Here is a 13,572-nt window from a genome sequence, read left to right as displayed (position 1 = left end):
GGCCTCCGACAGGAGAATCACTACGGTCACCTCAGCCCGAGAGCACCAGCGGCGGACGCGAGGGCTGTTGGGAGTCGTAGTTCATTCACTAGTGCCCGCTTCCCTCAGAGGCAGTCAAGCCTAGTTCAGATCACGACATTTCCCAGGAGGCTAAGCGCCTTCCTCAGGCTTGGGTTGGGGGGGGGGTCGATAGTCCCCGGGAATCCCCACACGCTTAGGCTCTTGGGAGTTGTGGTACTAATCCAGTCAGGGTTGGAACCATGGCGGTGACCAAGGAGCTCTTACAGATGGACCTGTACGCGTTATTAGGTATCGAGGAGAAGGCGACGGACAAAGAGGTGAGAACTGGGGCGAGGAGGGCCGATCCCGAGCGACCTGGCGGGCTTTCCCGTCTTGGCGCCTCGCCCGCGGCTGGCACCACCAGCTTTCCACGTTCGGCCGGGCCCTGAGTGGGGAGCGAGGGGCGGCCCGACGGCCTCAGGTGGGTTCCCAGACCTTTCCTGAATGGTCTGAGGGCCTCACGAGGAAGAGGGGGCACGAGAGGGAGGCTCCTAGCGCGGGAACTGTACTGTGCTCTCCCCGTGGCCCTTGCCTAGAATGGGCCGCGGGTGAGTGTGAGACAACCCTAGCCTACTTCCTGCGCCTGCGCAGTGTCAGCCTTCGATTCCGCATCTATCTAAACTGTGGCAGGGGGAGCTTCATTGTCTCTCTTTTGCTGGCTGATTTAACTCTGCTTAGAGCCTAGGGCGGAAGAAAGGCCAGGTCTCAAGGCTCCTCCATTCCTTTTTCATACCCTCCGTGGCAGTGTGACCTATGACTCTGCCATCTCTATTTTCTTTTTACATCCCAGCCCTTTGACTCTTTTCAAGTAGTAGATGCTCAGGTGTTGCCCTCTCACCATGTGCTAGTGGGCCAAAATCAGGAGGATCAGAAGGATAAGGCAGATGACCTAGAGTTTCACGGGAAGGCGTTGATAGATGTGTCAGGGAGTGGGACACTGATCAAGCTGTAATTAAGATTTATGTTACTTTCCCCTGGATTATGGTGGTAGCTGTAGCAGTGTAGGAAGGGGAGGCAGATAAGCCACCAGATGGAAATTAATGCCTGCAGATGCCCCTGTACCTCCAGGCTGCTCTGCTCATCGGCAGAGCTTGTGAGAAGAGGAAGCTCTGGGGCAGAAAAGCAGGGAGACCCATAGGGCCCTTGTGGAGGGATACTGTCAGCCTGTACAGAACTGTTCCCTGCAGCTGCAGCTGAAATCAGAAGTGGGCCATGGGGATGTATACACAGCACCAAAAGCATCTGTTACACCTATCTCATAAGTCTTAAATGTTCACTGTTAATAATGCCTAACACCTATATAATACTATGTGCTGGACACTATTCTAAGTGTTCTACATTTGTAAATTGTTTAATTAGTACTTCGTTAATAGTGAGAAATTACTTTGGACACTTCACACCAGATCTAGCCAGTGTGTTGGAACCTCAAAGTTGAGAACTCCTGAGGAAGGCAATTAAGAGCCACTGATGTATATATTAATCAGAGAAGTGACATAATCAGATTTTAAAGAAAATATTCAACATCAGTGTGCAGAAAGGACACAAGTAGGGGGTGGGTAGAGGAGCTGCCACTAGGGGGTCAGGTGGGGCTGTTGTCTAGGCAAGAGGCCAAGGTCTAAGCAGCACAGTGAGGTTAGGATTCAGTTTTCACTCAGGTGAGATAAGGGATAGGTGAGACGACTTTTTTTTTTTAAGAATTTAAAAAATATTTATTTATTTATTTTGGCTGCGTTGGGTCTTTTGAGTTGTGGTGGCACGCGAGGTCTTCGTTGAGGCATGTGGGATCTTTCTTTGAGGCGCGTGGGTTTTCTCTCTAGTTGTGGCGCGCGGGCTTTCTCTCTAGTTGTGGTGTTCAGGTATTCTCTCTCTAGTTGTGGTGCGTGGGGTCCAGAGCGCATGGGCTCTGTAGTTGCAACTTGTTGAGGTGCGCGAGCTCAGTAGTCGTGATGTGCGGACTTTGCTGCCCTGCGGCATATGGGATCTTAGTTCCCTGACCAGGGGTCGAACCCGCGTCCCTTGCATTGGAAGGCGGACTTTTTACCACTGGGCCACCAGGGAAGTCCCCTGGAATCATTCTTGATACCTCCCTATCCTCTCACTCTTGCATCTAGTCCATCACCAGGTCCTAATGAATTCACTTCTCAAATAATCTCCAAACCTGTTCATTAATCTCCATCTCCACCACCACCACTCCAGCCCAAATGCCCATCAACTTCCATCTGAATGATTAGAGTGGCCTGCCAACTCATTTCCCTGCTTCCAGTCTATTCTATTACACTCTGTTGCACTCCTCCAATTTGTTCTACTCACGGAAAATGGAATAATCTTGGTGCTCCTTTAAAACCCTATTGTACTTTTAATAAAACATGCAATAGAATTTCTTACCCCTTCTTACATGCTTTTCCCTCTGCCGAGAACTCTTTCTCCCCTTCTGTTAACCTGGGTTACTTTTACTTGGCTTTCAGAACTCAGCTTAAATGGCACGTCCTCAGAGAGGCCTTGCCTATTGTACTTTCATAGCAGCCACTTCTCCTTTCCAGCACTTATATCAGTTTGCAAGCATATATTCATTTGTGTGATTATTTATCTCATGCCTTACTCCCCTCTGTACTCTTAGCTCTGAGGAGCAGGTCTGGTCCATTCACTTCTGTAGCATCCCCTTCCTGGTGACTGGCACAGAGTAGGCTCTCAATAAATATTTGTTGAATGAAGGAAGTAGCAGCTAAGAGCCCACTGGAACAACTTGGCTTGAGAATCAGGAGATCTGGGACCTCATTCAGAGCCTGACTTTCCTCAAATGTAAAACGAGGGAGTTGGGCAAACTATGACTTCAGGGGTCAAATGGCCCATGACCTGGTTTTTAATGAGCCATGAGCTGAGAATGGTTTTTCATGTTAAAACGATTGTAAAAAAAACAACCACGACTCAACAACAAAAAACCGAATAACTCAATTAAAAAATAGGCAAAGGACTTGAATAGACATTTCTTCAAAGAAGATATATAAATGACCAATAAATACATGAAAAGACGTTCAGTACCGCTGGTCATTAGATAAATGCAAATGAAAACCACAGTGAGATACCACTTCATACTCATTAGGATGGCTATTAAAGAAAAACAAAAACAGAAAGTTACTAGTGTTGGTGAGGATGTGGAGAAATTAGAACCCTTGTACATTGCTTGTAGTGCAGCTGCTGTGGAAAACAGTATGACAATTCCTCAAAAAATTAAACATAGAATTACAATATGATCCAGCAATTTCACTTCTGGGTATATACCCCAAAGAAATGAAAGTAGGGACTCAAACAGGTATTTGTTTTTTATTTATTTTATTTACTTTAGGCTGTGTTGGGTCTTCATTGCTGCACACGGGCTTTCTCTAGTTGTGGAGAGCGGGGGCTACTGTTTGCTGCGGTGTGTGGACTTCTCACCGCGGTGGCTTCTCTTGTTGCGGAGCATGGGCTCTAGGCACGCAGGCTCAGTAGTTGTGGTTCGCGGGCTCTGGAGCACAGGCTCAGTAGTTGTGGCGCATGGGCTTAGTTGCTCTGCGGCATGTGGGATCTTCCCGGGCCAGGGATCAAACCTGTGTCCCCTGCATTGGCAAGCGAATTCTTAACCACTGTACCACCAGGGAAGTCCCTCAAACATATTTGTACACACATGTTCATAGTGGCATAATTCACAATAGCCAAAAGGTGGGAGCAGCCAAAGTGGCCATCAACAAATGAATGGTTAAACAAAATGTGGTATATACATACAATAGAATATTATTCATCCTTGAAAAGGGAGGACATTCTGACACATGCTACAATATGGATGAAACTTGAGGGTATGATGTTGAGTGAAATAAACTAGTCACAAATGGACAAATATTATATGGTTCCTCTTGTACAAGATTCCTAAGAGTAGTCAGATTCACAAAGTAGAATGGTAGTTTCTGGGGGCAGGAGAGTGAGTGTGGAATGAGGAGTTAGTGTTTAAATGGTACAGAGTTTCAGCTTTACAAGATGAAAAAAGTCCTGGAGACTTATGGCGGTAATGGTTGCACAATATTAATGTACTTAATGTCATAGAACTATACACTTAAAAACGGTTAAAATGGTAACTTTTATGTTAATATATATTTTATTTTATATATGTTTTACAATAAAAACAACCAACCAAAACAGAATAAAAACAAAGAAGAACATATGTCACGGGAATTTAGAGAGTCAGCAAGTCCCAAAGGTAGATGTTTTTGTTCCCCATCCAGCCCTAAGGGAGACAGGTGGGGCGAGGTATCATTTTCTTGTAGGAAGGCTTTGAGTTGAGGACCCAGGTTTGGTGTGGAAGTTCTCCGGGGGAGAGGATAACGCCCCAGGAATCCAGTCTCCTCCTAGAATCTCAGGCAGTAAGCCCCAGGTTCTTATGTGCTAATGCACATGTGCCTGTGTGCGTGTATGTGCGCACACACACAGGACAGGGCCGGGCCCTAGAGCCTGCCAAGATGAAGAGTAGGTCATGGATTAATGCCACTTGCAAACCTTGAAAAGATTCTGAATTAATCTCAGGGATTATTTAGGTGACTGCAATGGCCTTCTAATCCTTTTCCTAGTTCTGTTCTTGCCCCCTTGAGCCTCTTCGCACAGCAGCCAGAGTGAGCCTTTAGATGGTAAATCAGATTGTGTTACCTCTGCTCCCAGCTCCCCAGGGGCTTCTCATCAGTGTTAGAATGAAGCCTGAAGGCCCTCCCTGGCCCTTGGGGCCCTCAATGCCTCTCTTGCATGTTCCCTACCACTCTTCCCTTACTCACCGGGCTCCAGCCACATCAGTCCTATAATTTTTTTTTAATTGTGGTGAAATATACATAACATGAAATTTTCCATTTAAACCTTTTTTTTAGTGTACAATTCAGTGGCATTAAGTACATTTACATTGATATGCAACCATCACCACTGTCCATCTCCAGAACTTTTCCATCATCCCAAACTGAAGTTCCATAACTTTAAACGTTAACTCCCTATTCTCTTCTCCCCTCAGCCCCTGGTAACTACTATTTTACCTTTCTTCTCTATGAACTTGACTATTTTATGTACCTCATACAACATGCAAATATATAGTATTTGTTTTTTTATATCTGGCTTATTTCACTTAATGTAATGTTTTCAGGTTTCATCCATTTTGTTGAATGGATCAGAATTTCCTTCCTTTTTAAGTCTGAATAATATTTCACCATATGTATATACACATTCTGTTTCTCTACTCATCTTTTGATGGACATTTGGGTTGTTTCAACCTTTTAGTTGTTGTGAATGGTGCTATTAGGAACATGAGTGTATGAATATCTGTTCGAGTCCTGCTTTCAGTTCTTTTGGGTATGTATCCCACAGTGTAATTGCTGTATCATTAAAATTCTATGTTTAATGTTTTGAGGAACTGCCATACTGCCTTCCACAGCAGCTGCACCATTGCACATTTCTACAACAAATGCTCAGTCGTTCCAATTTCTCCACATTCTTCCCACCACTTGTTATTTTCGGTGTTTTGGATAATAACCATCCTAATGGATATGAAAGAGGCCTCCAGTGATATTTTTTCAAACTCACCTAACACATTACTGCTTCATGGCCTTTACATTTGCTAGTCCTTCTGTTTAGAACATCTCTTTCCTGGTAGTTGTATATCTCACTCCCACACCTTATTCAGATTTCCATTCAAGTATCACCCCCTACTCTCTCAAAGACTTTCAGAAGTCATACATCTAATTACTATACATTGTATTACATGCCCATTTGCTTACCATTGGTCTCCCCCATTAGAATGTAAAAAATCCAGGAAGGAAGAGACTTACTCTTTTATGTTTACTGCTATGTCTCTAGCACCTAGAACAATGCCTGGCCCTTGATAGGTGTTCAGTCAATCCTTGTTGAATGATTGAATATGTATTATTACTTTCTTATGCAGTCATACTTTGTGGCAAAGTGAAATTACTAGACCAATCAAATATATTTACCAAAAGTAAATGTATTTAAAAGCTTTTTAAAAATTCTCTTTCAGGAAAGTGGTGCCATCTTACACTCCCACTGGGTAGGCAGGAGATCACCCCATCTCTCAGCTGGCAGCTCCCAGCCTGACTCTCGAAAACAGCATGCTGTGTGCCCAGTGCCTTGCGCACGCACACACACACACACACACACACACACACACACACACACACACACACAGCAGGTCCCACAGTTCATTAAATGAAACTTTACAGTGTTCTCCCTGCCTCTTTTGTTTTTCTCTTTCTTCATCTGTGTTTTCGAGGAGGGTAGAAACATTTCCCACAAACACCATTCGATTCCACAAACTTTTAAGTGCCTACTTACTGTGTGCCTGTCGCAGAGCCTGGTGCTAAGGATACAAATGTGAAGAGAGCAGTTCCTGGAGGGTCACCCCATCGTGTCTGTTTCCAGCGTCTCTGTCTCTTGCTTTTGTGGTCCATCATTTTGAAATGCAGAGGTCACAAAGTTGATAATTCTAGAAGGTGATGCTTTCTAATCAGATGGTGATTTCCTAGAGAGTGTAACTCATGTAGAAAATGACAGCTTTTATAACTAATCTTAACAAGTAAGGCCAAGAGTCGTTGTTTGTTACATCTACCGTGTGTTGAGAATGGATGGAAATCATAATACAGAGCCTTGAGCAATTCTAAATGTACGTTTATAATCATCTTTGTACTTATCACCAGTGACAGTTAAGAAAGTGGACTTTAGAGGCAGACTGCCTGGATATTGGCTCCATGACTTACCTAGTTTGTGACCTTGAGCAAATATTTAACCTCTGTGTGCCTTGGCTTCCATGTCTGCGAAATGGGAATGGTGGCAGTCCCTCTTCGCCGGCCTTGTTATGAGGCTCAGTCCAGGCAAAACACTTGGCAAGGCACTTGGCACAGACTCACTACAAGTTCCCTCATGCTGTTATCATTGTTGCTCCACCTTCCTTACACTGTAAGTGCTAATGTCCAATGCACATCTCCCAAACTCATGTCTAAGTTTACCCTCCACTCCTCACACCTTCTCACTCATTCCAGTCCTGATAGACCAGTGCTGATTCACCTCACACTACACCAGTGATTCTCGACCAAGGCAGTGGTCAGGGTAGAAAGGCGGTGGGGCATCAGGTAGAACAAAATTGAGGATCAGCAGAGTTCACTATTCAGTTCAAATCTACAAATGAATGGAGTATGTCACCATGGACAAGGGACTGTGTAGGCATGGTGGGACTTAGAGCTGAAGAAGACATCACTTCTGCTTTCTGACAGCTCACACAATATAGTAAAGAATGAATTCTGAGGTAGAGTGAAAGAGGTGGAATAAAAGTATATAAGGAGGGCTTCCCTGGTGGCGCAGTGGTTGAGAGCCCGCCTGCAGATGCAGGGGACATGGGTTCATGCCCCGGTCCGGGAAGATCCCACATGCCGCGGAGCGGTTGGGCCCGTGAGCCATGGCCGCTGAGCCTGCGCGTCTGGAGCCTGTGCTCTGCAGCGGGAGAGGCCACAGCAGTGAGAGGCCCGTGAACCGCAAAAAAAAAAAAAAAGTATATAAGGAAAATGCTGTCAGAATAAAGAGGAAGACAAGATTCATATGATTGGCAGGATCATGGAAGACTTCCCCTGAGGAGGTGTTTTTGTGCAAGACCTTGAGAAGAGAAAAGAATATATCACAGCAGGGTTAAAAGGGATCATCATGGTCATTTACTCTCTTCATTTTATAGACAGGAGGATGGAGGTCCAAAGAGGCTATGGAACTTGCTGAGATCACCCAGTGAGTGAGTGTTGGGTCAGACTGGAGCCCCAGTTTAATATTCCTTCCACTGCTCTGCAGTTGACATGTGAATTTCTCTCCTGTCTATAGCAGCCTTGCCTTTCATTTGAAGCCCTTTGAAGGGTACATAACTCACTGTATCTTGGCAGGTATTACTTGGTGAAGCTTTAAAATGCATTTTGATCAACTGTTTGAAGACTGAAGTTTGTATTTACCAGGAAAACTACCATGGAAACTTAATATTCATCTTTTCAGTTTATATTTTATTATTGCTTTAAGGAAAAGGCTGTTTTACCTGTTTGCTAGCTAATTATTTTTTAAAGGGAACTTTATTTTTATTTATTTATTTTATTTATTTTTGGCTGCATTGCGTCTCTGTTGCTGTGCGGGCTTTCTCTAGTTGTGGCCAGCAGGGGCTACTCTTCGTTGCGGTGCGTGGGCTTCTCACTGCAGTGGCTTCTCTTGTTGCAGAGCACAGGCTCTAGGCACGCGGACTTCAGTAGTTGTGGCTTGTGGGCTCTAGAGCGCAGGCTCAGTAGTTGTGGTGCATAGGCTTAGTTGCTGCGCGGCATGTGGTATCTTCCCGGACCGGGGCACGAACCCGTGTCCCCTGCGTCGGCAGGCGAACTCTCAACCACTGCGCCACCAGCGAAGCCCGGCAGGAGGATTCTTAACCACTGTGCTGCCACCAGGGAAGCCCTAATACCTTTATTTAAATCACTTATTTCTGTTATACCCTAGAATGTGATACATTGACATTGTTTCTTACAGATTTAAAAGGAATAAGTTTTTGGGCTTCCCTGGTGGTGCAGTGGTTGAGAGTCCGCGTGCTGATGTAGGGGACGCGGGTTCGTGCCCCGGTCCGGGAAGGTCCCACACGCCAAAGAGTGGCTGGGCCCGTGAGCCATGGCCGCTGAGCCTGTGCGTCCGGAGCCTGTGCTCTGCAACGGGAGAGGCCACAACAGTGAGAGGCCCTCGTACAGCAAAAAAAAAAAAAAGGAATAAGTTTTTGAGGACAGAGAAGGACTTGAAGCAATGACATGAAGGGATAGAAGTCAAAGTGCCTGGCATGACAAGGAATAGGACATTGCCTAGGGTCTGTTGAGGGTGTGGCAGGAGTTGAATCTGAAAAATGTGGTATCTCTGGGCTTCTAGGCCCTAGGGTGGTTGGACTTGATTCTGTGGGCATCTGGGGGCCATTTCTGGATTTGAGGTGAGCCTGACTCAGTCCACTGTCTCCAATGGGAGCCTTTCTCAAAGCCTCTTACCTCCAGACCAGGCACTGAGGCCTCAGGGTTGGGCAGTGAGCCTGGTTTCACTTGACAGCTGTCCTTCATTCACCAAGGGCCTGACCAGTACTGGGTGGGACCAGGAGCCAGGCCTCCAAGTCCTCTCTGTACCTCTCTGATGGTTAACTCATTCCTGGGTTTGTCTGTCTGGCTGAAACTCTGAATTTTTGAAGTTCCTTGGCTGCCTGTTAAGTCAAAAGGAATGATTCATTTGTGTTTGTAAGCTGTAAGCTATTCATTAGCATTCAAGATAATACCTCATATTTACATGACACCAAAGTGCTTTCACATAAATTATCTCATTTGATGTGATCTTCAAAGCCTGTGAGGGCTTCCCTGGTGGTGCAGTGGTTAAGAATCCTCCTACCAGTGCAGGGCACATGGGTTCGAGCCCGGTCCGGGAAGATCAAACATGCCACGGAGCAGCTAAGCCCGGGCACCACAACTACTGAGCTGGCGCTCTAGAGCCTGCTTGCCACAACTACTGAGCCTGCGTGCTGCAACTACTGAAGCCCACGCACCTAGAGCCTGTGCTGTGCAGCAAGAGAAGCCACCGCGATGAGAAGCCCGCGCACTGCAACGAAGAGTAGCCCCCGCTTACCACAGCTAGAGAAAGGCCACATGCAGCAACAAAGACCCATCCCAGCCAAAAATAAATAAATAAATAAAATATTTTTTAAAAAAAAGAATACATAAGAATCTAGGGCTTCTCTGGTGGCGCAGTGGTTGAGAGTCCGCCTGCCGATGCAGGGGACACGGGTTCCAGCCCTGGTCCGGGAAGATCCCACATGCTGTGGAGCAGCTAAGTCCATGTGCCACAACTACTGAGCCTGCGCTCTAGAGCCTGTGAGCCACAACTACTGACCCCGTGTGCCACAACTACTGAAGCCCACACACCTAGAGCCCGTGCTCTGCAGCAATAGCAGCCACCGCAGTGAGAAGCCCGCGCACCACAACAAAGAGTAGACTTCACTCGCCGCAACTAGAGAAAGCCTGTGCACAGCAACGAAGACCCAGCACAGCCAAAAATAAATAAATTAATTAAAAAAAAAAACAAGAGTGTGAGGTATGCAAGGACTATTAGCTCCAATTTATAGATGAGAAGACTGACACTGACAGAGTTTGATTTGCCCAGCATAAGGTGGCTAGTAAATGCAGAACGCCTGCCCAAACCTGCATTTTCTACTCCTATTTCAGAGCTGTTTTCCATGACTCACACCTTAGGAGCAATTAGGGTAACAAGATATGGGTCTGCGGGCCCCAGAAAGCCTTGTGTTCCCATCTGTGACACAGATAGAGATTTGACTCTGTGGGTAAAGCTGAACGACCTGGGTGAGCTCAAAGGGTATTAAGCCGACCCGGACAACTTGAGGAAGTATGTTAAAATTTGTGTTAAAACTACCACAGTGGAGTTTTCATTTCAGCTAAGGTAGAATTCAAATTATTCTCCATTTGCATAGCTGCTTTCCCTATTTTTGCTGTTCCTGAATACTGTTATTTGGTTATTATTATTTTTCTTTAAATTGACTCACTTGTTTTTTTTTTTTTTGCAGTACACGGGCCTCTCACTGCTGTGGCCTCTCCCATCGCGGAGCACAGGCTCCGCACGCACAGGCCCAGCGGCCATGGCTCACAGGCCCAGCCGCTCCACGGCATGCGGGATCTTCCCGGACCGGGGCACGAACCCGCGTCCCCTGCATCGGCAGGCGGACTCCCAACCACTGCGCCACCTGGGAAGCCCGACTCACTTGTTTTTACTAATATAATTTGTTTATAAAGGAAACCAGTGTGTAAAGGGGAAAAAAGAATGAGATGTAGGGAGTACCAGGGCCCAGAGAGAAAGAGTTCTGCACCTGGGCAGAGGAGAGTGGCTTTGGGGGTAGGGACCCAGGTCTCCAGGGGTTAAGAGTGACAGCAGGCTGTGGGGAGAGGTGAGGGGCCGCCAGACCCAGGGTATCTGACAGATCTGAGGGGTGGGAATCTCCAACCTGATAGAAGAATGCAGGTGAGGATTTTAGAGTCTGAGCATGATGTAAGCCTGCTTAGGGTAAGGGTAAGAGGGAGAGGCCGGGGCCTGAGAGAAGGGGGCATCGGAGGAGGAGAAGGGCTGTAGACTGTGCGCCCGGTGGATAGCTGGCTTGGGGAAGTGGGCTGAGAAGGAGGGCAGGGAAGGGGTTGAGGCCCAGGAAGGGATACTGGGAGTGCTAAAGGGGGACCCAGAGGTGAGAGCCCGAGGGGTATGAGGACCAGAAGAGTGACCTCAGGATGGGCTGGGGATCCAGATCCTTTAGGGTGCATAGGGGCAACATATGGGGAGAAGCAGCCCAGGCTCTGTGCATGGTCTCAGTTGGTTCAGGCTACACAGGTCACTGTCCTGAGTCTGGACTGTGGGCCATGGTTAGCAGACTACAAGAGATGTTGGTGTGAGGTCCGGGTGTCCCCAGCATCTCGTTACCACCAGCAGGCCCACATTTTGGGAATGTTGAACTAAGGGGTGCTGGTCTGAGGGGTGGCTGGCACCCTGCTTGCTCAGAGCCTTTGGAGCAGTCTGGTTTCCGCAGGAATTTGGGAATTTCTATGTAGTGCTGTTGCAGTGTGGACCACAGGCTGTAAGGAATGAAAGTGGCCAGTCTTTTAGGCAGAGGGGACTTCCAGGTAAGTGCCTAGAGCTCTGTGGTTTACTTCCTGCCTATGACATCAGGCAGGCACATAACCTCTGGTGTTATGGTTAGTACAGGGTTGGGGAACTGTCTGCCTCCCCCAGGCTTAGGGAGAAATTACTGCCCAGGCCTAGATTACTGACTGTTCCCATTCCTGGAACTGGGCCTGTAATGGCTTCCTAGCTGATTCACTGGCATGGTTTGTTCATTCAGTACCTGTTGTCACATAGAGTGACCTCCCTGTGTGCCCTCTGTATCTGAGTCTGACTTACGAGTCTGGCTTTTGAGAACTGGGCTTAATTACTTGTACTGCTTACTTGGCTCCAAGTTTTATTATAAGAAAGGATAGCAGCCTTTTAAAAAATAATGATCTCTTCTATGTAGGGCACTTTTCTTTTAAGTTTAATGATGGCTATTTTATATTTATTGGACCCCTTAGTGCTTGGCTTTTTTGTGTGAGTCAGGAGTTCATTCCTTATAAGAGGTGAAACTGAAGGCAGGTGGATTGTCAGAGGCCCTGTTGTGTGCCTGGCGCCACGCAGTGGAGATGGCGGGAGACCCAGCTCCAGTCTCCTTTCCCTGCTCTGGGCTCAGGTTGCTGTGAGTGGCGAAATCAGTTATGGAGCCCCGGGAAGGGCTGAGTGGGTGGCTGCTAATTCATGACTCATTATTCCCCTCTGTGATGTGGGCTCTGGGGGGATAACATTTAGTTCCCACTGCAGTTCTCTTATCAGTCTGCTGTAGTGATTTCTTCCCTTTTCCAGGCTTAGTTTCTCAAAAGGAAGTGTTAGCAGGTAGAAGGGGAAATTATGAAATAGTGTGGGAAGGTCTCCTAGGGTTGGGATAGCACCCACTTCTTTCTGCTCTTCAATAGGCCTGAAGTAATTGACATAGTTGAGGCTTCCTAATTGTGTTTGGTTGAGAACAAATGGACATGTGCCCCTTTCATTCAATAGATATTTACTGTTTGCCTACTGAGTACCAGGTGCTGTCTAGTGCACAGTTCTGGCCCCTGGGGATAGGCAAAACTCCCTGCCCCCTAAAGCACATTCCCTTTATTCGTAAGAACCCCCATAATTTCCTGTACCTGTATGCCCTCATTTGAGGCACAATCATAACCAATTTATCTGTTTTTCCAGACCATACCAGAAAAGAAACAGCAGATAATAAGCACTTCAGAGACAGGCTGGCATCTGGCACAGTCTAGTAGAGGCTGACTGGGGAGGAGATAGAGGAACTATAAAAAGAGTAGAATTTAAGATCATTACCACCTAAGGAAGCGTAGGGAAAGCCTGACTCTGCCCTCAGTAGCATCTGAACATGTACTGTTCAGTAGTTTCTGTTCTGAATGATGATCCTGAGATATGGAAGACATTAAATTCAAGTAGTGTCCTAGGATGGGGAAAGGCAGTAATATTTTAGAAAGACATCAGGAGGAAGACCACACTTCTGCAAATTGGAGTTTAAAGTCCTCGTGGAGCTTATGTTCATCTGAGATCTCTGTTATTCTGGGGCTGAGCCTTGGAGACAGCCTGGTCCTCCAAAAAACCATGGTCTGGGCAGGGGGCTTTGGGTGAGAGGCCCCTCAACTGTGAAGGGGCCCCCTTTCTGTGAAGTCTCAGGAAATGCAAATGAATGTTTCCAAGTGCTAGAGAAACCTGGGGATTTAGGAGAAACCTATAGGTAAGGAAGGAAAACTGCAAGTGTTAAGACAATTCAGTAGCTTTTGGCACCTTCCAGTGGCTGCTTCAACCTTGCCTAGGTGTCCCAGCACT

General features: G+C 46.8%; 1 protein-coding gene across 1 annotated transcript in view; it reads left to right on the top strand.

The window, feature by feature from the left end:
• Nucleotides 1-260: 260 nt before the first annotated feature.
• The window catches only part of DNAJC17 (DnaJ heat shock protein family (Hsp40) member C17), a 39,743-nt gene continuing 26,431 nt past the window's right edge, over nt 261-13,572 (top strand). Inside the window, exon 1 of the mRNA XM_065871981.1 lies at nt 261-338. Within this exon, the coding sequence (XP_065728053.1) occupies nt 261-338 (78 nt within the window). The remainder of the gene's footprint in view (nt 339-13,572) is intronic.

This window comes from Phocoena phocoena, chromosome 2, assembly GCF_963924675.1.
Source record: "Phocoena phocoena chromosome 2, mPhoPho1.1, whole genome shotgun sequence".
Lineage (NCBI taxonomy): Eukaryota > Metazoa > Chordata > Mammalia > Artiodactyla > Phocoenidae > Phocoena > Phocoena phocoena.
Note: the sequence above shows the minus strand (reverse complement) of the source record. Positions and strands in the feature narration are given on the sequence as shown.